Source organism: Podarcis erhardii, assembly GCF_964252035.2.
Source record: "Podarcis erhardii genome assembly, chromosome: 14".
NCBI lineage: Eukaryota > Metazoa > Chordata > Lepidosauria > Squamata > Lacertidae > Podarcis > Podarcis erhardii.
In genome coordinates this window covers 46,391,085-46,416,457 of record NC_138503.1, presented here as the reverse complement: position 1 = coordinate 46,416,457, position 25,373 = coordinate 46,391,085, and the positions used below count along the sequence as shown (strand labels likewise).

The window sequence follows — 25,373 nt, the reverse complement described above, 5'->3', positions numbered from 1 at the left end:
CACACATTTTATTTCGTAGTAATTTGCATAGCTCAGTGGTAGAGCACATTGGCGTGTAGAAAGCCCCACGTTCAACTCCAGTTAAGGAAATTTGGAGTAGCAATTTTATTTGTGATGCTTGAAAACTGCTGCCAGTGAGATTGAGCAGCAGATGTCTGTAGAAAAAAACAGAACTCATGCATGCAACAACATTTTTTAAAAATTGCATATGTATTTCGATCAGGTGGAAGCTTGGTGAATTGTACCCACAACTAGCTCTTTATTATTATTCTTCAGAGCAGCAATAACTGTTTTCTGGTTTTGCTTGAAGTGTTCAGGTGTTACAGAGGAGCGTGCTTGCCTTGTTATGAGATGTTTCAGAAACCTGAGAAGTGTGTGTTCCCAGCAAGGGGAGGTGGCACGATGGGGTGGTCTCGCTGCCTTGCGGTTGTCTTGGGTCAGTGAGTCACGTGCCTTCACAATATACACCGCATGACGTGAGGCAGAAGTCACATTCGGCACTTACCTTCCTTCCTGTCAGAATGGTTTCCACTTGCTTCCTGCCCGAATCGGATGTGGCTGGTTCCTGCTGCTTTCTGCTTAGCCTACTTTCTCTCCTTCCTGTAACCTAGAGGTGGTACTTAGCTAGCATGGTTTGATTTCTTATTTTCCTAGCAGGCGTCCCAGCCCAAATGTTAAAAATGCATGTTTTGGTTATACAGTGGTACCTCGGGTTACAGACGCTTCAGGTTACAGACGCTTCAGGTTACAGACACCGCTTACCCAGAAATAGTACCTCGGGTTAAGAACTTTGCTTCAGGATGAGAACAGGAATTGTGTGGTGGTGGCGCAGCAGCAGTGGGAAGCCCCATTAGCTGAAGTGGTACCTCAGGTTAAGAACAGTTTCAGGTTAAGAACAGACCTCTGGAACGAATTAAGTTCTTAACCAAAGGTACCACTGCAATACACTATTCATTTTGTAGGCGGAAGTCAGACTTTGCTTGAAGCAAAACACAGCCGTGGTTAAGGGGAAACGCCAGCTGCATTTGAACATCATGCTAAACTGCAGATAGGAGGAGGTAGTCAGCTGCATTTAGCTTTGCTTTCTGGCTGGTTTCAAAACAAGCCAACTTCAAACCCTGGGCTGTGAAACTGGTTTGTTAAACTGGCCTAACTTAACCACAATCCCCAGTCTGGACCACCTGACAAGCTGAGACTCACCGAAAGCAAAGCTAAGTGCTCGTCAGGGATGGGGAGCACGTGAGCCCAGGGGTAAGGCTATCAGTAGCTACTAGCCACAATGGCTGTGTTTTAACCCCAGTGTTGGAGGCTGTGTATCTCTGAATACCAGTTACTCCTTTAGACGTTGAATGGAATGAAGCAGTGGGCTAACCCTTACTTGACTCCATGCTTCAGGTAGGGAGCGAGTCGCCTAAGTGCTATCACACCTCGCTGTTTTGGACTAGGAAGCCTTTTATGGTTCCAGTTGAAGTTCTAGACACAGGATGTTTCCAGATGACCTGTTCATTGAGCATTCATTCTGATGTGTTTGCAGGGCGGCTAGATGACGTCGTGTTAGAGTTATGGCACATTTCCCAGTGCATTTTTCTGTAACTTTCCCTATCACACAAGTCTGATATTTAGGGGAAGCAGGTTTGTTGCTCACAACCTCCCAATCAGCTCTTAAGCATTCCACCTGAATTTGCTGGTATGTGATTGAACTCCACCCAGAAATAATGGCAGCCTGGTTGTGTCCACAGTGCAAATTCTGGCATGGTAATGGTTTTCCCCAAGCCGAAGTTGGGCTGCTTACATGTTGCTGTGTGGCTCTGTAAGGAAACACCTGGAGTTGCTTTGCCCCCTGCTAAAGAGTAACGCTTACCTTTGTCAAACATTTTAGCTCAAGACTGGCATCAGATGCTTCATTAAACCTACGGAGACCTTAGAGAGATCCCTGGAAATTAATAAGCATAAGGGCAAGAAGAGGCTGCAGAAGAGGCCTAATTATAAGAATGTTGGAGAGGATGAAGAGGAAGAGAGGGGGCCAGAAGACGCCCAAGAAGGCACAGAGGGCCTGTCCAAAGGCATCAAGCCCACTGGGGAGAGCGAAGGTAAGCATACCAGTAAATGAAAACCACAACCAGTAATTTACCAATTCCTACTGGGGGTTTATCTTGTGCACATTGGAGATACATTGTGTGGCTTGATTTGCAATGGGTGATTCTCATTTGGAGAACAGAACTTGTTTCCCACACTTGGTTAATTCTGGGTTTGTTAACTCCCTATTATTTTGTCTCATGACCTAAATACTGCCAGTTGACCCTAATAAAGGGAATGCGCCTTGGTAGCTCAGTTGGTAGAGCATATGACTTTTAATCTCAAGGTTGTGGGTTCAAGCCCCATGTTGGGCAAAAGATTCCTGCATTGCAGGGGGTTGGACTAGATGCCCCTTGTGGTCCCTTCCAATTCTATGATGGATTGCCTTGTGACCAATGCTCAGTATGGAATTCTGCCTCAAGCACCCTATGTTTATTGCTTGTAACACTTTTGTGAATTATCTGAGTTGGAACACTCTCTTGCAGAGCTATAAAAGGTAACATACAATTCACCTTTTGTTTTCTGTACCTCTATGTAAGGTGAAGTGACGTTGCACATGGTCTACTTTCCTTCTGTCTACCCCTCCTCTCTTTTATTAAAAAAAACCTAGAATCCCTGTGAGCCATCATCATGTGTTAAGTTTATAAATCAGTAGTTAATAGGACCTCTTCACTGTTAAGATGTAACAACTCTGTTCTTAAGTGATCCTGAGTGCTCTTTCTTAAGAAAAGCATTATCAGACCAGACCAGCAGCCTTTGCAAGAATTCCAATGGGCAATAGATAAGCCATTAACTTCTGACTACCCCTGCACCCTCTAACAAGTACAATCTCCCTAGAAATGTTTCTAAATGAGCTGCTGTTTCTCCGCAGAAATTGAGATGGTCATCATGGACCGATGCCAGTTGTCTGTCACTGAGCAAAACATCACGGATGAGGAAAAGAGCGCAGCTGCTTCCGAAATGTCAAACTGGAACAGGTACAGGGGGAGATTTGGCACTGTCAGCCAAGCTCCTACTTGAACACTAGGTTCTCCAAATGATGCTGGGATGCCCAGCTTCCACCATCTCTCACTCTGGGCCATTCTGGCTGGGGCTGATGGGAGTCGGAGTACCACTTGTAATTATCTTTCCTGCTTTTCCTCCCTCTGCCAAGCCGCTATTTTAGCTAGTGCTGCAGCTGAAGGCCAACTTGAGGCCCACGTAATGTCCAGCACACCTTCTAGTTTGAAGTGCTGCCTCTTGCATTTAAGCAGCCTGGTGGTGTTAAGCGACGCTCCTGAGTCTCTGAATGGAGCAGTTCAGTCCCCTTCCTAGGAAATCTACGGAGTGGGGAACCTCTCCTCTCTCCCTTTGTAAAAGCATTGTGTACATTGGGGTGTGCTTTAGTTATAATTTGTAGGTGGTAGGGTCCTGATAAATGGCTGCTGGAGTGTTCCCCCCCCCCAAAAAAAACCCCACACTCATCACCCCCTTTCTTCCAGGCCTTTCCTTGAGATGGTGTATAATGCCCTGGAATGTGCTGAATTTGATTACTACGCTCTCTTTGTGCTGTGCCTCCTGTACGCCATGTCTCATAACAAAGGTAAGATTGAGCCCAAGAGTGGGGTTTCAACTTCCATCAGCTCTTGCTTGGGGTGTGATTGGGACTGTAGGCCAGCCTTTTCAGGGGTGTTGTAAAAAGCTCATGATCTGGGTTTGATCATGAAGAATTGGTCAAAGCTGGCACTTTGAATTGGACTTGGAAACTGATTGGCAGCCAGTGCAGTTGGGCCAGGATCGATGTAATAGGCTCAACCCGTCTTGCCCCGGTGAGCAAGCTGGCTGCTGAATTCCGCACCACCTGAAGTTTCTGAACCATCTTCAGAGGCAGCCCCACATTGCAGTTCTCTAACCTCAATGTTACTAGAGCATAGGACAAGTTAGGCTATCCCTGTCCAGACAGGAGTGCAGCTGGGCCAGCAGCCCAAGCTGATGGAAGGCACTCTGCACCGCTGAGGCCACTTGGGCCTTGAGGGACAGCAAAGGATCCAGGAGCACTCCCGCCACTTTTTAGAGGGGGTGTAACCTCGCCACTAACACTGCCTCAGCCTTATCTGAATTGAGCTTCAGTTTGTTGGCTCTCATCCAGTCCATTACCGAGGCAAGATAACCGTTGAGCACCTCCACTGCCACACCTGCAGGCGTAAAGGATAAGTAGAGCTGTGTGTCATCAGCATTTTGCAGACAATGTAGAGTGTCATGAACACCTGAAACCACATACTGTTGAGTCAAACCCACGGATCCATCTAGCTCAGTACTCTCTAGGCCAGTAATAGAGAGTCTGCGGCCCTCTAAATGCCTTTGGACTTCCAAATGCTCATCAGGCACAGCCAGTATGCTCTGTGGCCAAGGATGAAGGGAGTTGTAGTCCCCACAACACTAAAAGTATCACAGGTTCTCCATTCTGGGTCTGGCAGCTTCTCTTTGAGAGGTCTTTTACTCTTCAATCACGACCTGAGATCCTTTTTTATTGGAGACGTCTGCTGTGGAACCACAGGGTTGGCTTCCTTGGGGGACCCTTGTTGGACTTTATCTTCTGTCACCAGGCTTTGGCCATGGAGGGGCTAATGAATGCTGGGATCCAAAAATCAGCCAGCAAAACACATGTCCTCCACAGATGGGGAGGGACTGGCTTGATCTAATCCAGACTTTAGCTTTAGAATTCATGGTAAGTCCCCAGCTTTTGTCTGGTGAAGAGTGGTTTTGTGTGTATATTGGATTTTTAAAATCCCTGGGAATCTATAACATAATCTGTTCTTGCTTACATTTTTCCCATGGATATTATTTACAGAGTATTGTGGTAGTTGAGCTGCAGAAAAAAACAGTAGAATTTTCAGAACAGTGTAATACTCTTTTCTTGTGGGTGACCCTCTCCTGATTTTTATTTAAATAAACATATGTATAAAACATCAGTTTCACTTCATAGGTGTTCTTAAGATTGGAGCAGCCAGTCCCTCATTTGTGCAGTGTAGGTTGAAAATGATTTTACTGGCAATGCTTGGCCAGTTCTGTTCAGGATTGGTAGGCATTAAATGGAGAGGAGCAAATTGCCCTGCTTTCATGACGGAAAGATTTCTTTGGCTATGTATAACTACGACTACCAGCTTTTTGTGCACAGGGCTTAAATATTACAAAAGGTTCCTACTGTACCATGCATTGTCAAGCAAGGATGGCATTTTGAGACAGCCTCTTCTGAGAAATTGGCTTGCTGCGTTACAGGAACAGCTTGCTATATTATCTGGCTTTAAATTACTTGGAGGCACAAACAAGCCAGTAGTTCCTTCTGTCAGCTCCATTCCCCAAATTTGTGCATGCCTACGTGCTGTGCTGCAATGGTTGTCAACCTCTTTAGGTCTCAGGACTCAATTTTCACCCCAGCCTTCTGCACAACACCCCCTATCCCTGTTACATCTGTCTGTCTGTCTTCTGCTTCTTTCTCACTCACCTTTCCTGATCTGGTTCCAGCCTCCATCCCCATTTTTCTGTTTGCCCTCCCTTATCTTGTCACTTTAAAAATACAGTGATGCCTCGCAAGACGAAATTAATTCGTTCTGCGAGTTTTTTCGTCTTGTGATCTTTTCGTCTTGCGAAGCAAGGACTTTGGAAAAGCTTCAAAAATCACCAGTCTTCAAAAACCTCAAAAAAGGCTACCACACCGCGTGCTATGAGTTGCTCCTCGAAGTGAATGCACGGTTTTAAGAAAAAGGAAACAAACTTGCAAGACAAAGGAAACAAACTTGCAAGACGTTTTCGTCTTGCAAAGCAAGCCCATAGGGAAATCCGTCTTGCGAAGCAACTCAAAAAACGAAAAACTCTTTCATTTTGCGAGTTTTTCGTCTTTCAAGGCATTCATCTTGCGAGGTACCACTGTAGATAAATACAAGAAACAGTGCTTATGCCCCCAGCAGTGTTAGAAACTCAGATATATAAGCTAGGTGCCATATGGCTCCTTAAACGAGGATTACAGCTGGCAAAACCGAATGTCTTGTTGCCATTTTGGGGCCACACTGCTCGAAAGTCGTATTTTTCAAGGTGACTTTTTGGCTTCTGAAATTCATTCTGTTTGTGCAGATAAAATATAACAGGTAGGATTCTACAGTCAAGATCCAAGGATCCCCTGGTATGCACCTCCAGATGGTGGAGACGTCAGACGCCATCCTGGTGCCCGCACATTGTCACTTGGTCGCAAGTGGCCGATAGGCAGGTGCAGAATGTGCAGAGATATTCTTTAGGTTTTGTTGCTGGGATCAAGGCTTAGTTTGGGGGATGTGTTATCATTGCTGTTATCTGGCTTACTAAAAGACCACCTTGGCAGGGGACAGGTGAGGCCTGATCCACTCATTCTCCTTTTAAAAACAGTTGCTGACCAGGCAGTGCCCATCAAGGCAGTTTCGTAACCCCGGCAGTGGTTACCAAGGTTTTTATCAAGATTTTGCTTTGGTCTTATCAACCTTGCAAAATCAGGGATTGGAAGCATCAAGAAAGCGTGTAAACTAAACATCCCAGGGAGATCTCCGGTGCAGTTGGGTGGTGGAATTGGTGATGTTGATCAGGGCATTTTCCTGCCTCTAAAGACTTATGGGGAGCGCTGGGAAGATTTCAATTGCTTTTATCTTTTTGTTTCTCACTGCCTCCTCGTCTTTCAAAATCTATGCGTGGGTAACTTGGGAAACTGGTGCTTTCCCAAGGCCTGGCTGCCTTTCTTAATTACTGGCTTCTTGGTTCCTTGGAAGTGTGCTTTGGCAAACTGTCACATAGCTGCAATAAACACTTTTTCTGTCTTCAAAGGAATCGAGCCAGTCACACTGGAGAGAATTCAGCTCTCGGCACTGGATGCTGAGGAGAAGACCTCGTACAATCACGTGCTCGCTGAGAGGCTCATCAGGATAATGAACTATGCCGCTCAGCCAGGTAGAGGGTTTTTGTCAATCTTCTTTTTTGTACTAACAAGTGCCGAAACCAAGAGTATGCAAAGCACCCTCCTTTGTGGACCAGAAGGGCTTTTGCTATAGGGTACCCATTGTCGGCCTATTGCCCTCCAGGCATTTTAGAACTACAACTCTCAGCAGGTTGGCAAAGACTCCTGTAGGACAAATTTACATGCCTAGAGCCTGTTTTGCTTTCAAGACAGGAACTTGGAAGCTGTGTTTGATGCTGGAAGCATGAAGCAGCAAGCCAACGCCAAAGACATCTTCAAACAATGACCATAGCTCACATCAGCAGTAGCAGAGAACAAGAAGTCATTGACTCTCAGCCTCTTGAGGCAAAGACTTCTTGTGGGAATGTAAAGAGATCAGCTGTTTAACAGAGGATGTTGCGGGCAGAATCCTACCAGAGCTCAAGGGGAGCAATTCCAGATACAGTGCAGCCACTTACAGCAAACGTCTCATTGCTTCTCCAAGTCCTGTACTGAGCAAGAATTTGGAATAGGCGGCAATGCTGACATCCCAGATCCTTTCTTCCTTGCGTCTTTTCAACGAGGTGTTTGCTATCTGCTGCCAAAGCAGAAAACAATTATGCAAAAGAAAAGATATTGCAAGTTCAGCAAATTTGCATAATTTATACAGGCATGTGATTTATACAGCTTTGAGATTGTTGTTAACAGCATGGACCACACCAGAGGTTGGGGAGGGGTAAGCTGCTGCACTCCAACTATTTCCAGACTCCAGCTGCCTTTATCCCCAGCCAGTGTGGCCAGTGATCAGCAGCTGGAGGGCCAGGGGGTAGCTGCCCCTGCAATACGCAAAGCACAGGTTATGGGACTGTCTAGGCAGGTGATGAATCTAACCCCGAGCCTTGATATTCAGCATGGACATGATATTCTCTCTCCCCTCTGCCAGGGAAGCTTCTAACTTTCATCGCATGGGGGAGCTCTGATCTCATGCTCTTCCAATTAGGTCATGAAAGGCTGACCTGGTTCACATGTAACACTAAACCAAACCATGGCTTAGTGGGAACACATGGTGGGCGGTTCATCTTGCCCCAGACAAACTCTGAGCTGTAACCAGAGGTTTTTGCCTTTCTGGCTTACAGCTCCGTGGTTTGCTTGGAAGAGAGACAAACCACGAGCCTGTCAAGCCAGCCCACGGCTTAGATCGCTGCAGTGCACCGGCAGAAGGACTGGAGGAGGAGCAAAGCCGCCGTGATCTCCTCTCTGGGAGCCTGCTTATTCATGTGTTTGCATGGTTTGGCCTAGCATTATGTGGGAACTGAACCGTAGCCCTTTTGATATGCCCAGGTATCTCAGTGCTTTTCACTTGTGTTTGTAACCTGCTGCCTTACTGTCTCAACTGCTGCTCTTTTACTTGCGTTAAAAATGGTTGAGAACGGCAAGGGGCAAAATAAAATATTTAAATAATTGAAGTAAACACCTGTTGTTAATAATAATGACAACATTATTTGGCTAAAAGAGGCTCTCGGAGCTGCTCATAAATATCTGTGACAGTCCCAATCCCAACCATCAGGTTCATGGTCTTAGGAGATACAGTCAAACCTCGGTTAATCTGTTCCGGAAGCCCGTTCAGCTTCCAAAAAGTTCAACAACCGAGGCGCGGCTTCCAATTGGTTGCAGGAGCTTCCTGCACTCAAACAGAAGCCCCGTCGGACGTTTGGCTTCCGAAAAACATTCAAAAACCGGAGCATTTACTTCCAGGTTTTTGGTATTTCAGGAGCCGAAACGTTCCAAAACGGAGCCGTCCGAGAACCTAGGTTTGACTGTACAGTGGAACCTCTGTTTTCAAGCATCTCGGAAGCCGAACAATTCAGAACCCGAACGCTGAAAACCCAGAAGTAATTGCTTCCGTTTTCAAAAGTCTCTTGGAAGTCAAACAGCTTCTGAGGCATGTTTTTCATTCCCCCCCACCCCCCGTTGACTTTGCAGCCAGCCCTTTGATCCTTGGTTTTCTAATGTCTTGGAAGTCGAACAGCCTTCTGGAACAGATTATGTTTGAAAACCAAGGTTCCACTGTACAACGGGGGGGGGGGGGGAGATGAGGGGGGAGAATGCGAAGGTGGAGTTAAAAGTTCTTAGTTGTAATGGTCTCAGTGAATCATTCTGTTAATCTGTAGAGAGCACGGCTGCTTTGGCCAAATTGTGCGTTTGGGTTTTGTTTGGACTAAGCTGGATAGGCTTCCACTCTACTGCAGAAGAGAAACAACAGTTCTTGCCTAGTTCTTTTCCATGCTCCAGTGTTTGTTTGAGTGCAAGAAGTGTTTTGCATTTTGTACTCAAAACATGCCACAGTGCTGAGATACTTGAATTTGACTAGTGGTGCTAAAGCGCTGGCCCGTAAAGCTGAGACGTCAGCAACTTGATCTCAACAATCTCTTAACTTTTTCCTGCCCTCCTCCCCCCCCCCCCCCGCCCAACATACAGATGGGAAAATTCGCCTGGCTACATTGGAACTTGGCTGCTTGCTACTGAAGCAGCTGGTGATGTCCAAACATGGTAGAATTATAAAGGATGTTCACCTTGCCTGTTTGGAGGTGAGTGTTTGTGGGGTTTGGACACCTTTTGCCTCTTAACTGCTGGTATGTAAGTGTCAAAATTTCTCTGACTGCTAACAGTCCATCTTTACGAGAAGAACCCTGTCAAGGCAGCACGCATAGTAAAAAGATGAAATGAAATTTCCAGAATACGTTCATTTTTTAAAAAATCTAAGACTTTTTTTTTTGCTAGCTGTTCTCTAAACCATTGTCTGATTGGGCTGGAATCCATGCCTTAGTACAAGCAGAACTGAGAGCAAAGAGTTGGGAGTCGAAGAAGCTTCTACAGCTCTGTCACCAGGGTGTGCCGAATCTGACTGCTTTGTTCCACATCATTCCATTGGTCTTTCTGGTCTCATCATGGTCTTGGGAAGGGAAGGGGTAATTTCCCAGTCCTGGGAAAATTTAATCAGTGATGCTAGGGATTGAGCCTGGGACTTACCTATTTTATTGTATTTATTAGATTTCTATACCGCCCTTCATCACAAGTTCTCAGGGCTGTTCACAAGATAAAAATACAGGGCAAAAGCTCAAATAAAGAGTTAAAATGAAAACGACACAACGTACAAACAGCAGTATGTGGGCTGTCACTGGGTTACAGTTGCTATTGGTACATGTTAGCACCTCCTTCTTAATACGCGCAACCCCACTGTTTACACATGTCCAACTGTGTGTACACACATCGCACCAAACTCAGAAATATAAACGTCACTGAAATGTTGCTAAAAGGGCAGAACGGGGTGTTTGCAGGCTTTTTCGATATGTTTCAATTACCGTATTTTTCGCCCTATAGGACACACTTTTTCCCCTCCAAAAATGAAGGGGAAATGTGTGTGCGTCCTATAGGGCGAATGCAGGCTTTCGCTGAAGCCTGGATAGCGAGAGGGGTCGGTGCGCACCGACCCCTCTCACTCTCCAGGCTTCAGGAAGCTATCTGCAAGCCTTGGGAGCCCACGGGAGTTCCCACCGGGCTCTCTAGGCTTGCGGATAGCAGCCTGTTCTGGGGGCTGGGGTCGGGGGAAGCTCAGGCTTCCCCTGCCCCAGCCCCGCGCCTCGGGAGGAATTATAAAAAAAATTCTTTATTCCCCCCCCAAAAAAGAAACTAGCTGCGCGAAAAATACGGTACATGCAATTTCACTGATGCATGTGGTGCCTTGGAACGTAACCCCCACGTAAAGGTTGGGGGCTGAACACGTTGGAACCTTTCTGAAGCAGTCTGGATTCTGCTCATCTCATCAGCTAGGGGTAGCTGACATGGCGCCCTCCATATCTTGTTGGACTCCAACTCTCGTCATCCCTGATCATTGGCTGCACCGCCTAGGGCTAATGGGAATCCCGCCCCCACCAAGTTTGCCACCCCTGCACTGGAGAGTGCCGTGAGATGTCCTTCTCTTTCTTTTAACTGGCTTTCCAGGGGGGAAGCAATGGTATTGGGGAAAGACATTTGCTGCTTTTAAAGCCTTATTGAAAGTGGCCGCCACAAAGTAGAACTGAGCCGTGTCCTTTTCTTTCTAGGGCGCGAGAGAAGAAAGCGTTCACTTGGTGCGACGTTTTTATAAGGTACAGTGTTCTAATGCTTTCCATGTTTCCCTAACCTCTGAATACAGGGGAAGATAGAGGGAGCCAGCAGGGAACCTTTTAAAGTACATGGTTGCCTTTTCGTAGCTTAATAAGAATAGAACCTAAGACATCACTTACTAGACAGGAATTACGTGGTGCTTTCACCAGACTCTGGTAAAACCAACATGGTAGACTCCTCTAGAAAATGTTGGATTACAACTCCCATCATTACTGGCTATCGGCCATGTTGCCTGGTGCTAATGGGAGCTGCAGTTCATCAGGGCCTGCAGGGCACCGTGCTAGTTATCCCAATCTAGACAAAGGGTGGGCAATTCTGAGGGCCAGTGAGCCGTGTATAGTCAACAGCACCATCTCTGTAGCCTTTGAAGTCACCTCATAAAACTTCAGCTAGTAGAGTTGCTTTCAGGTTTCTACCATAAACTATACTGGTTTATGAGCGCAAAACGGAAGTGCTGCCGCTGCCTTCAGCTAAGTTTTTCTGGCCCCCAAGACCCTACCTGTTTTGGTGGCGGCGGCCAATGACTGGGGTCATTTTGCCACTGCTGCTGCCTTGCATGTGAGTCGACCCTTAGCTGACTTCCTATTTAAAGGTCTGGAAGTTTATAAACAGGAAGATCAGCAGAAACGGCCTCTTTGCCAGGCACTCAAGCCGTTTCGTGGCGATGACCCATTTCCAAAGCTGTTTTGTTTAATTAAGGCCAGGTGCCATGTTTTTCCACCAGAGGCAAATCAAGCAAGGCACCCGCCAGGCGTTTAGGAATCGCAGCCTTGACAGGAAGAGATAAACAGCTGGCAGCTTATCCAGATAAAGGGAAGCTGTAGCTCTTTTCATTCCTAGTTTGGTCAAAAGTGGTCCTTGAAGAGTGTAGGTAAGGTGGGAAGTTTTAAGACCATCGTATAATGAGAAGCAGAGGGAATGTTTATGGAGGGGCAAATGCATTCCTCTTGTTTCCTTTTAAAGGGCGAAGAAATTTTTCTGGATATGTTTGAAGATGAATACAGAAGCATGACTGTAAGTAATTCATGAGATGGCCATGTGGATGGCAAAACGGAACGTTAACGTGTCTCATCTTAGAGTACCACACTGTAAAATAATAATAATCCAGAGGCTAAACCATAATTGTGTGTGGACACATGCAGAAATGTTATAATACTCAGAACTCATAGATTTATAATGTGTGGGATTTATAATGTGGGAATCAAGATTCCCTAGCATTTGCTTATCATGGATAACAACGTCTTAGACAAGGCATGGAATATCAGCACAGTGGTAAATATGGCAAATTATCATTTGGTCTGACCTAACAGGCTTTACAAGATGGAAAAGTTCCATGTACACAATTTTTGGTTGTCTGACGTAGTATAGTTAGCTAGTTTTTAACTATTATTATTTTAATAGTTAGCTACTTTTTAACTATTATTATTTTAACAACCTTTCCTCAGGAAGAGGGTGGGGAAATAGTATTAAAGGTACAGTTGATTTTAAGGTTGCGCTTGGGTTTATGTCACATGTTAAGTGTGAAATTCCTTTCCCAGCTTAAGCCCATGAATGTCGAGTACTTGATGATGGATGCCTCCATTCTGCTGCCGCCAACAGGAACCCCTCTCACTGGGATTGACTTTGTGAAGAGGCTGCCCTGCGGAGATGTGGAAAGAACGCGGAGGGTGAGTTTTTTTTAATTCAGTACATTTTTATCCCCCTTTCCCTCCCTCAAATGTGCTCAGAGGTGTGGGTGTGTGCAGAAGCCTTCCCCAATCTGGTGCCCTTCAGCTGTCTGGGGCTGCAGTTCCCATCAGCCCAGGTGACTACTGTTTCGTAGAATTCTTCTTCAGTGTGGTGGGAGGATATATAATTGCTTCATAAACCCATCTTATTTCGAATGAATATATGTAAATGAAAATATCAAATGCTGTGGAACAGTGCTCATGTAATAATGAAGAATTCTACGAAAGAGTAGTCAATATCCGGAATCACTTTTCAGTGTTGGACATCATATTGGCTGAATACACAAAGCTTCACAGCTTGTCTTTCATCGTACAAAGTCTGTTACAGTGGTGCCTCGCAAGATGAAAAGAATCTGTTCCGCGAGTCTCTTCGTCTAGTGGTTTTTTCGTCTTGCGAAGCATCCCTATTAGCGGATTAGCGCTATTAGCGGCTAAGCGGCTATTAGCGGCTAAGCGGCTATTAGCGGCTTAGTGGCTTAGAAAAGGGGGGGGAAGGGAAAAAACTCGCAAGACTCGCAAGCAATCCCATAGGGAAATTCGTCTTGCGAAGCGCCTCGAAAAACGGAAAACCCTTTCGTCTAGCGGGTTTTTTGTCTTGCGAGGCATTTGTCTTGCGGGGCACCACTGTACCTCGCTTCATTTAAAGATTTTTAGAGACTTTTAGACTAAAGATTTCATTTTGGACTTGTTATGGTTTGAAGGAATTTTATAAAATATTGTCTATTGAATATGTACATGGTCATCGTGTTGCCTAGACATTGCTGACGTTCTCTTTGCAACACAGGGGTTTGTTTGTCACCTCTGCTTTCCAGCCTATCCTCTTAAGAGCTGGCATAGAGCAGAAAGGACTGTGGCTGCACTGCCCTTGGCATCCTTTCTTCCTGTAGAAGCTGCCATGGGGACAGGATCAAGGCAGCAAGCCTGTGTTCTCTTTCCCCCAGTAGTTTCGTTGTGTTTTTTGCAAGGCTTGGCTGGGAAAGAGCTAAGAGAGTGTTGGTAGCATTAGTCGCTGCCATGCCATGGAGTCCTGTTGATTAACCAGAAGGGAGAAAAGAAAGCCACACTTCTTACTCTCCTAGAAAGCCCCACATTTGCTACAAAATTTGGGAGCGACACATCCACCTGTTCTGACATGGGTGTGTGTTGGGGTTGATGATTGCTGGCATTTGACTTCTTGGTGCAATCAGGCCCTAGATAAACAATAAGCCAGAGAGTTACAGAGGTGTCCTCACCACCACCGAGAGATCTTTAGAGAGGTCCCATGTTGCTCTTTGCACAACAGACAGGTTAAGCACACCATTTACATTTTCCAGTTGCTTCTTGACACCTCTCTGATAACATCGCCAGGATCTGGAGATGCTCTGAAAAAGAAAACTCTTCTGTTTGTCCTAGTAGGGTTTGTTTGTTTCTTAAGGTGTTTGCTGGATCAGCAAACCATGTTCTTCTGACTGTGAGGCTCCTGGTGAGCTGAACAACCTGTACTCAAATAACCTTCCGTTTGGAGCTCTAGCTAGGAAATTGATTAGTTTCATTTTCTGCAGAAAACACAATACCACATAGATGTGCTTGCTTCCGTTGTATTGATGGCACACTCCAGTTTAGGCCGCTTTCATCCTTTCAGCGTACATAGAATTGCTTCGGGGAGGAAGAAATGAATTAGCGACAACATCTTTTTTTTCTTTTTGGTCTTGAGAACTTTCTTGGAAATACCAGCAATCAAGACGGCCTTTCTAAGCTCTTCTGTTTATTCTGCCTTGTCACTTCGAGACACAGGATGTATCTCTTATCTCGTTTGCTTGAACTTCTTGGAAAGCCAGGGACCCTTTTTCCTAGAACAGAACTTTGATTCCTTTTGAGGCACTTCTGATTAGCTAGCAGAGTTGTTTTCTGAAGTTCAGAAACACTTTTTTTTCTTCTTCTGTGTGAGCCTTGGGCCAATCCATCCTGATTTCCAAAGCTAATGCGCTTATCTTTTAAAGCAGGGGAAGCTAGACCAGCTGTTTGAAGCTTTCTCCTTTAATCTGTCATCTCTCTGCAGAAACAAGTGGTGGTGGTTGCCTTCCTCTTCATGCCCAAATTTTGTTCTTAAAAACAAAGGTTGCATTCCAAGGATTCATTTCTCTTTAAAAATATTTATATATATATTTGCATTTTGTCTATAGAAAGCCACAAACCACTTCCTTCTTGTAGAGCCCTTTAGGGCTTATTGCTTTGACTAACACAGGTGAATGCTCCAGTTGCTCCCTTTCCTAAGTAAAAATGAGCCTGGTCGAGGTTATTCAGGCTGAATTTATGATGCGAGGCTTTCACCAGAAGGTTCTCGGAAACTAGAATTGCTTTCAAAGGCAACCGCCAGGCCTCTTAGCTGCAGAAAAAACAAGGTTCAATTAAAGAAAACAAACAAACAGGTTCACTGGCTGCCAATGAATTTCCAGGCCAGTTCTAGATACTGCTGTTGATTTTCAGAGCCCTATATATTATTTGGATACAGAATGCATAAAAAACTACACTCTCCTGCAAAAAAATAGGGAACCTACTCTTAGTTAAAAATATTCCCCCGAGTCCCTGTATAGGGTCCCTTCAGCAGACCAAGTAAGCCTCCTTTTTGGCCAGATTTGGGTGATTATTTGCCTCCTCCTCCTCTTCCACTGCTAGGGCTGCTAAAAAGAAATATTTATTTCCAGTAAAACAAAGCCAGAGTAAGGAGTGATTCTCCATTCTCCATTAGCCTTCACCTGACAGGGCCCTATCTAAGATGGGATAGCAGAAGCCCCCCATGATTCTTGTAAATATTAGAGGAGGGGAAAAACTGGGACAGATGGTAGTCAGGAATCCCGTTGCTCCCCATAGGTTGTACAGTGGCATTAGGATCTGTGTGCTATCAGCAAGCCCCACTTGCCTAGGGAACAACTGGAAGCTCATCCGATTGTTCCTCTGGAGCAACATCCTTACTTTGCCTCTCAAGTGTATGATGTTGTATGATGTCAGGTGTGGGGCAGGGGGACTTGGTATGGGGGAAATGTCCTCAGTGGCCAAATTGCCCACAGGCCAGAGGTCTCCATCCTAATCTAAGCCAGGTTTTGGTTTTTTTTTTTATTATTATTATTATTATTATTATTATTATTACCTTTAAAAAGAAATAATCAGCTTTTTCCACTTGTGTTTTCAGGCCATCAGAGTCTTCTTCATGATGCGGTCCCTGTCGCTGCACCTCCAGGATGAGCCAGAGACTCAGCTGCCGTTGACAAGGGAGGAGGACTTAATTAAAACCGATGACGTCCTAGACTTGAGTGAGTAAACAGTGGCACTTGGAATGAGGACAAAAGTGCATTCTCCAAATAAAGCCATTCAAAGCCTCAGGGGGAGAAAAACGAGGATTAACAAGACAGTGCTGAACTGGAATGCCTAGGCTTCTTGGTCCTGTTGGGGTTTGCTAACCCCCCCTTTTTTTTCACTCAAAAAGGGAGAGAGGAGTTTTTGCAAGAATAACTTGAGTTCCCTGCTCTTCCAAAGACTGGGCCTTTGCAAAGCTGCCCACAATGCATAATAAGATCCCTATGGTTTTCCTTTGTCCCAGAGAATGTTTGGAGCCTCCTAGATCAAGTGGCTGAGCTTAGAAGAGACTTGCAATTTTTTTTGGAGTGGGAACAAGTAAAGAATGTTGGGGGATCTCCACGTCTCTTGACTCTTCTACTCCTAGTCTCCATCTCCCTCCAAGAGCTTCTGGAGGTGACCAGGTTGTTGAAGGCTGCCATATTATCATTCTGGCTGCCTAAGTTGGGTTCAGTGGTGATGCAAATGGCGAAGCAGTTCTTAAAGTGAGGGGTATCTGAGCTAGGAGAAGAGGGCTGGTTGCCCCTCACAAATTGGCAAGTCGGGGCATTTTTTATTTGTGAGGGACTTTATCTTTGTTTTTGGCGGGAGGGTTAAAAAACCCTGTTGCCAAAGTAACACTAACTGGAAGTCATGAATACCCAAAATAGCCATATGACATTCTGGTAATGCCCCACTCTTTTGTTATGAAAATAAATTGTGTTTGCTGGGAAATCTAGAGTCCTTGTTTCCATCTTGGCACATGCAATACATATTAATAGAAAATGTCAGTCATATTTGGTATTTCAAAGAATTAATCTTACTGTAATGGCTGTTCTAGGCAGTTGAGCCTTAAGTCAATTCATCTGGCCCTGCCTTGGCCGGCGACATTGAACAAGCCCAGCTGCTCCAGCTCACTTGAATAAAACAGCGATGTAGTTGTGAGAGATCTCCGTTCCACCCGCCCCACTGCACAGGCTTCTGAAAGAGGCATTGGTACTCCCAATCAAAATATCAGGACCTGTAGCAACAATGAGCATGTGCTATTCCGAGATCAAAGTCTGCTGAAAGCTAAATTCCATGGGTGATGTTACTCACACTCGGAAGCCGACCCATTGAAATTAATGGATCTAGATAACATTGTATGGTAGATAACTTGAGACCAGATTATCTAAGGGGTCAGCTTGCCCCTTATATCCCCGCTTGGCAACTGCACGGCTCAGATGGGGCACTGCTGAGAGTACTGCATGTCCCAGAGGTGTGCTTAGTCTGTACTAGAAATTGGTCTTTTATTGCTGTGGCTCCAGTCCCCTGGAATTGGTTACCAACTGGAATTAAACAGGTGCCCAGCATCGTGATGTTTGGATGCCTACTGAAGATGGTTTGTTTCACGTTTTTCCTGAGACGTGACCTAGTCATATATGAAATATGTTCTTTCAGGATACGTACCGTGGCAACCCGGAAGTAACAGAACAGGTTACTTCTGGGCTTAGCCGCTCGCACATGCACAGGTGCTCAAAATGACGTCATGCGCAGAAGCTGTGAATCGCGACCCGCGCAGACGTGGGTTGCGTTCTGCTCAGGTTGCGAATGGGGCTCCGGAACGGATCCCGTTCGCAATAAGAGGTACCACTGTACTAAGTGTAAATCCACAGGAATGGTTTCCTTGTTTTAAGAATTTGTATTCTTTGTATTTTATTTTTGCTGTACATCATTTTGATGTCCTTTGACTTGTCAAGCAGTTCATAAACTTGTAAAATAAAGAAATGTCAGTCCACTGATTTCAGAGGGCCTGCTCTTGAGTATGATTTTTATCACCCCATGCTAGGAATCACTAGGAAAGGAATAGAAAGTAAATGAAACAGCCAGTGTTTTAGTGCCCATATATAACACTATGTTGCAGCTACCTTTTGAAATACTGTGTACGATTCTTGTCACTGTCTCAAAAACGGCACCCTAGATATTTTTTAAAAAAAGATATTTGAAATTATCTCAGGTGGTTGGTGTACTTTCCCGGTGAGGAAAAGGGAACATGTTTAGAAAAAGTGGATAGAGAAAAGTTATTATCCTCTCTCAGAACACTAGAACTTATGAACATGCAGTGAAGCTGAATGATGGAAGATTTAGGACAAATGAAGAAAGTCCTTCCTGCAGCACATAGTTAAGCTGTGGCACTCACTCTCACAGGAGACGGTGATGGCCACCAAGTTGGATGGCTTTAAAAGAGGATTAGACAAATTCATGGAAGAGAGGGCTATCAATGGCTTCTACCCACGATGGCTCTGCTCTGTGTCAACAGTAAAAAGGTAAAGGGACCCCTGACCATTAGGTCCAGTCGTGGCCATCTCTGGGGTTGCGGCACTCATCTTGCTTTATTGGCCGAGTGCGCTAGCGTACAGCTTCTGGGTCATGTGGCCAGCATGACTAAGCCACTTCTGGTGAACCAGAGCAGTGCACGGAAACACCGTTTACCTTCCCGCCGGAGCGGTACCTATTTATCTACTTGCACTTTGACGTGCTTTCGAACTGCTAGGTTGGCAGGAGCAGGAACCGAGCAACAGGAGCTCACCCCATCGCGGGGATCTGAACCGCCAACTTTCTGATCAGCAAGTCCTAGGCTCTGTGGTTTAACCCACAGCGCCACCCGCGTCCCACCTCTACAGTGGGAGGTAGTAAAGCTTCTGAATGCCAGGGGAGAGAGCTCTTGTGCTCCACTCCTGCTTGCAGGATATTTATAGAATTTTGCATGGTGGAAATGAAGGATAAAGAAAGAATTTTCTCCCCTCCGTCTCTCATAATTCTAGAACGTAGGTTCCTCCATTTAAATGGACTGGCAGTAGATTTAGGAGAGAGGAAAGCACTTCTTCGCCCAACACAGGACAGATTCGTGGAATTTGCTACTACAAGATGTGGAAATGGGCATGAGTTTCTGCTACAAAGGGAGCGCTGAAATGTGTTGGAGTCAACACTTTGTTTTGCGATGTGCTGACAACATCTGTGCACATCTGTTAGCACAAGACGTGGAGCATGACTGTGAAATTGCCGTTTGGAGAATAGGCAACGCATTGCCAATTAGATGTTATTTAGGGAAATGTCAAGGCTCAATTGACACCATTTCTTATGGTCCTAGGAATTGTGTGCATTTGAGTTTTTAGCCTTGGTTCTGTCAGGAAATGAACTCCCTGTGCAGAATTTAAGTAAGCAGCTTGTAAGCTAACGGGAAATGTGATTATAATCTATCTGTCGGGTATTTTATATGGGTGTTCTTAAAGCAAATCAAATTGCAATATTCTTTTTTGGCTTTCAAATGTAATGGTGTCGTCGTTTCCTGCATATTGATTGTTTGATTGGTACCTGCCTCCCCCTGCTTCATTGATGCAGTTTAATGTATATTCCTGTAACCTTCCTCTGTTTTTATAGAACAATCACAATTGAGCTATGAGGCATTAAAGTGCATTTCGCAGTTCAGTTTTCCAATGTCTCTTGTCTCAACGCACACAGTTCCCCAGCCCCCTGATATTTTTGCCATTGCAAAGATTAAATATCAGATTGGTCACTTTTCCTGGAAATTCACATTATTTATAGTATGTGGAGACTAGCCATTTCCCCCCACAGAGATTTTGCTGTAGGTTTAGATAATGGGGTGGGGGGAGAGAGATGCTTTCATTGGTCTAGCCCGGACTTTACAACACTTTACATCACTTGGGGACCAGTTGGAGATGGAGGTTTTTCTGTGGCACCTCCTACTTGGGAGCTAGCATCCCCACCCAAAAGGCTGCTGCTATACATGCAAAGCATGTTTACAGTTGCTTGGAGCACCAGATGTCCCTTAACGAGGAACCAAAAACTATGTAATTTGGCCGGCTTACCCCTCCTTTCCAAGGAAATGGGTGTACACTTAGCTTGGTTGTATTGCAGAAGCTCAAACACATTATTTCAGTCAGTATGTAATGCACCTCTCCTTAATAGGAAGGGGATGCATCAGGACATTTTGGACTTTTCAGTTAAGAACAAAAGGCAAGTAAGAGGAGACGTGATCAAGATATACAGTGGTGCCCCGCAAGACGAACGCCTCGCAAGATGGAAAACACGCTAGACGAAAGGGTTTTCCGTTTTGGAGGCGCTTCACAAAACAAATTTCCCTATGGGCTTGCTTCGCAAGACGAAAATGTCTTGCGAGTTCCTTCGGGGTTTTTTCCCTCCCCCCCCCTTTTCCTAAGCCCTAAGCCGCTTATCAGCTGATCCGCTAAAAGCCGCTAAACCGCTAATATCGCTAATCCACTAAGCTGTCAATGGGCTTGCTTCGCAAGACGAAAAAACCGCTATACGAAGAGCCTCACGGAATGGATTAATTTCGTCTTGCGAGGCACCACTGTATAAAAATATGCATGCTGTACAGAAACTGGACAGAGAAAAGCCTTCCTCCCTCCCTCCCGGTACTAGAATTTGTGGACATCCAGGGAAGGTGAACGTTGGAAAATTCAGGGCAGACAAAAGAAACTGCTTCTTTGCAAAACACGAGTTAAACTGTGGGCTTTGTTTCCACAAGTGGTAGTGCTGGCCCCCAAGGTGGATTGTTTTTAAAAAGAGAACTAGATGTTTATGAAGAAGAATCTCCATGGGATGGGGGTAGGCCAAAGGTTTGAAAATGGTATAGGTGCAATATATTCTGAACAAAAGGCAAAGTTAATTGTAAATAATGTGATTACTGATGAGCTTCCTATAGAAAAAGGGACACGACAGGGGTGCCCAATATCCCCATTACTTTTTATATCAGTCCTGGAGATTTTGTTGAATATGATTAGGGGGGACCAGCTGGTAAAAGGAGTCCAGGTCGGAGCCAAACAATATAAATTGAAGGCATTTGCAGATGACTTAGTATTGACTCTACAAGAGCCTGACACTAGTACAAAAAGAGTTTTAGAATTAATTCAAGCTTTTGGCCAGGTAGCAGGATTTAAGCTGAATAAACAAAAAACTAAAGTTTTGGAAAAAAAATTAACAAATGTTGAAAGAGAGAGGTTCCAAAGTGAAACTGGGTTAATGGTGGCAAAGAAAGTGAAATATTTGGGGATTAATATGACATCTAAAAATGTGAACTTATTTAAAGACAACTATGACAAATGTTGGACAGAGGTAAAGAAGGATCTAGAAATATGGTCGAATTTGAAGCTTTCCTTGTTAGGTCGAATTGCTGTTATTAAAATGAATGTATTGCCTAGAATGTTATTTCTGTTCCAGACATTACAAATTGTGGATAAACTAGACTGTTTCAAGAAGTGGCAGAAAGATATATCTAGATTTGTCTGGCAGGGCAAAAAGCCCAGAATAAAATTTAAGATATTAACTGATACAAAAGATAGAGGGGGGTTTGCCCTGCCGGACCTAAGATTGTACTATGAATCGGCAGCCTTCTGCTGGTTGAAAGACTGGCTACTTCTCGAAAACACGGATATTTTGGACTTGGAAGGATTTGACAATAGATTTGGTTGGCATGCATATATATGGTATGGCAAGGTTAAAGTTCATAAAGGTTTTAAAAACCATATTGTTAGGAAAGCATTATACAATGTCTGGATTCGATATAAGGACTTGTTGGAAAATAAAACTCCTAGGTGGTTATCACCAATGGAGGCCAAGGAGGTGAAGAAACTTAACATGGAATCTAAATGGCCAAAATATTTTGAAATCTTAGAGCAAGAAAGTGGTAAATTTAAATTACAGAGTTTTGAGAAAATAAAGTCCAAGGTACGAGACTGGCTCCATTATTACCAAATAATGGAGACTTTTAAACAAGACAGGAAAATTGGTTTCCAGGTGGAGAAATCGAAATTAGAAACAGAATTGTTAGAACCCAATACTAAGAATTTATCCAGAATGTATAATTTGTTGCTGAAGTGGAATACAATAGATGAGACAGTTAAATCAGCTATGATTAAATGGGCACAGGACATTGGTCATGACATTATGTTTGCTGACTGGGAACAGCATTAAATTTACGGCATGTAATGCCTTAAGAGAAAATATCATGAAAATGATTTATAGGTGGTACATGACCCCAGTCAAGCTTGCGAAGATTTATCATTTGCCCAATAATAAATGCTGGAAATGTAATGAGACTGAAGGTACCTTTTTTCACCTGTGGTGGACCTGCCCAAAGATTAAAGCCTTTTGGGAAATGATTTATAATGAAATTAAGAAGGTACTTAAATGTACTTTTCATAAGAAACCAGAGACATTTCTTTTGGGTATGGTCGGCCAACTGGTGTCAAGAAAGGACAAGACTTTTTTTATGTATGCTACCACAGCAGCAAGGATTCTTCTAGCAAAGTATTGGAAGACACAAGAACTACCTACACTGGAGGAATGGCAGACGAAAGTGATTGACTTTATGGGATTGGCAGAAATGACCGGCAGAATCCGTGACCAAGAGAAAGAGACGGTGGAGGAAGATTGGAAGAAATTTAAAGCTTATCTTAAGAACTGTTATAAAATTGATGAGTGCTAAAATGTCAAGGGAAAGGAAGATGCAGAATTACAGCTGAAACTGTTTGATGAATTAAGATGAAATTGAGAAAGAATAAGTTATAATTTAATTGGACTAAAGGGTTGCTGAAAAACCGTAAAACAAGGATGCAGTGAGGGTGAGGTATGGGGAAGTCTGAGGAAGAAGGTTTATGAAAATGAGGATAAGAAATTATACTTGTTTGTATGTTTTTTGTTTGTCGATGTTTGTATGTTGTTTTGTTGTAAAATTGGAAAATTATTAAAAAATTATTAAAAAAAAAAAAAGAGAACTAGACAAATTAATGGAGGACAAGGATCTCAGTGGCTACTAGCCGTGATGGCTAGACTCTACCTCAACCATCAGAGGCAGCTAGACTCTGAATACCAGTGGCTGGAAATCACAGCAGGGGAGAGTGCTGTTGTGCTCAGGTTGCGCTTGCTTCCAGGACAGCTAGGGTTGCTGTGTGTGGGTCTCTGCATGGGGCCTTAACACACAAGGGATTTATTCCCAGAAAAGCATCATTGCAGCCATCCACAACCTATTGTCCACCAAATATTGTTGGATTCCAACGCCCATCATCCCTAGCATGGCAAACTGTCAAGGGATTATGGGAGTAGTAACAACAATAATATATTCATATCCTGCCCATCTGGCTGGGTTTCCCCAACCACATATTAAAAATATGATAAAACATCAAACATTTTAAAAGTCCCTATACAGGGCTGCCTTCAGATGTCTTATAAAAGTCAGATACTGTAGTTGTTGATTTCCTTGACATCTGATGGGAGCATGTTCCATAGGGCGGGTGCCACTACCAAGAAGACCCTCCGCCTGGTTCCCTGTAACTTTGCTTCTCACAATGGGGGAACCGCCAGAAGGCCCTCGGAGCTGGACCTCAGTGTTGTGGTCCAGAGACATCTGGAGGGCACCAGGTTGGAGAAGGCTGTATTAAACAATTAGCAAGAAAAAAAATGCATGCAGTAGATTGGTGCAGATGTCAACAAAACTAGTTGAGAATATGAAAGCACTACAATCAAAGGTACCTCTTGAGAATAGTTTTCTAGGAAAGTAACCAGTTGCCTCTGATGATGCTTCCTCTCCTCTCCCCCCGCCCCTTTCCATTTCAGATAACAGTGATTTAATTGCCTGCACTGTGATCACAAAAGATGGCGGTCAAGTCCAGAGGTTTCTGGCAGTGGATATTTACCAAATGAGTTTGGTGGAGCCAGACGTTGCCCGCTTAGGCTGGGGAGTGGTGAAGTTTGCAGGTCTTCTCCAGGTGAGTGTAAAAAATGGTAAGGTTTAAACCAGCAAGTATAATGAATCAAACCTTGTGCTCCAGGGGGATGAGGCATCAAAACAAGGTGCATCCTTGGTCACCAGTGGTGAACAAAGATTGCCTTAAAGCAATGAGGCACGGGCCTTATTCCAAAGTTGAGCAAAACCACTCTGCCTTGCTGTGTTTCTCCTGCAAGTGGAGGGGTTTGGGGCAGACACAGGACCTTCTGAATTGTTTGTGTGGCATTCACTGAGTGGTAGAGCTTCTGCTTTGCATGCCAAATGCCCCAGGAAGGGCTGTGAAAGACCCCTGCATGTATCCCACAAAAGCCTTTGCCAGGCCAGTGTATACAATACTGTTCTTGATTGTCCCAGTGGTCTGGCTCAGCTTCCTGGGGTAACAGGCAGATTACTTAATTGAGGCTTGTCCCAGCAAAATGTATTTATAATATTAATAATAATTTATTATACCCCGCCCATCTGGCTGGGTTTCCCCAGCCACTCTGGGCAGCTTCCAACAAAGTATTAAAACACAGTAGTCTGTTAAACATTAAATACACTGGAATTTATGTCTTACCTTGTGTGTCGCAGAACACGTGATTTAAAGACTACTACTAGGGATACATTTTCAGAACAGGGTTCTGTGAGAAAGCATTGCTGCAATGTACGGAAGTTCCTTTCTGCCACACTTCCCTCCCTGTCAGAGTAATATTCATTGCCTTTGCTGCCTTGGCTACCTTAACGGAAAACTCTTCGTTCCACATAAGTTCATTAGTAACAATGAATGCCACAAATGCGATATGGGGCATACTTGACCGTTTCAAAGCTTTGTTTACTAAACATATGTAAAATGAAAGTGCCAAATTAGATCACTCTCCACGGCATTAGAACAAATTTTCCAGTGCAAACTGGACATTTTCAGGTGCAAATTGACCCAATTTGCATAGGGATTTTTTTCCAGGAAACCCACTGCACTGCTTGACACCAGTTCTGACCCATGCAAAAGCTGCCTTTCCCCCCTGTGGGGTCAGCTGTGAGTAATGTTCTGGAGACAGCACAGATGCTGAGGAGTGTTGCCTATAGGAATGTACAGCAATGCTAGGAGGCTTCCTGGAAACATCATCTGGTGCAGACGTTGCTGGACTCCAACTCCCATCAACCTAGGTCAGCATGGCCAGTGCTCATGGACGATGGGATTTATAGTATAACAACAGGGTCAAATGTTCCCCATCCCTCGTTTAGCGGACCCCAAAGAAGCAGGTGGTTCCATCTCTCACGGCTCAGTCAGCTGGACTTCGAGGAGTGGTTCCCACTCAGAAAATTCCTTTTAACCCTAGGCATACTCAGCTGGGAGTTAGACTGACACAGC

General features: G+C 44.5%; 1 protein-coding gene across 6 annotated transcripts in view; it reads left to right on the top strand.

The window, feature by feature from the left end:
- CLEC16A (C-type lectin domain containing 16A) overlaps positions 1-25,373 on the top strand; it is a 101,248-nt gene that overhangs the window by 30,103 nt on the left and 45,772 nt on the right. For all 6 annotated transcript variants that reach the window (XR_014151043.1, XR_014151044.1, XM_081839598.1 and 3 more), the window contains exons 10-19: positions 1,880-2,090; positions 2,948-3,053; positions 3,558-3,658; positions 6,904-7,026; positions 9,491-9,600; positions 11,116-11,160; positions 12,143-12,193; positions 12,718-12,846; positions 16,076-16,196; positions 23,854-24,005. Coding sequence is in view for 4 of the 6 variants with exons in the window: in XM_081839598.1 (XP_081695724.1) it covers positions 1,880-2,090; positions 2,948-3,053; positions 3,558-3,658; positions 6,904-7,026; positions 9,491-9,600; positions 11,116-11,160; positions 12,143-12,193; positions 12,718-12,846; positions 16,076-16,196; positions 23,854-24,005 (1,149 nt within the window). In the remaining 2 variants the exon portion in view is untranslated. The remainder of the gene's footprint in view (positions 1-1,879; positions 2,091-2,947; positions 3,054-3,557; positions 3,659-6,903; positions 7,027-9,490; positions 9,601-11,115; positions 11,161-12,142; positions 12,194-12,717; positions 12,847-16,075; positions 16,197-23,853; positions 24,006-25,373) is intronic.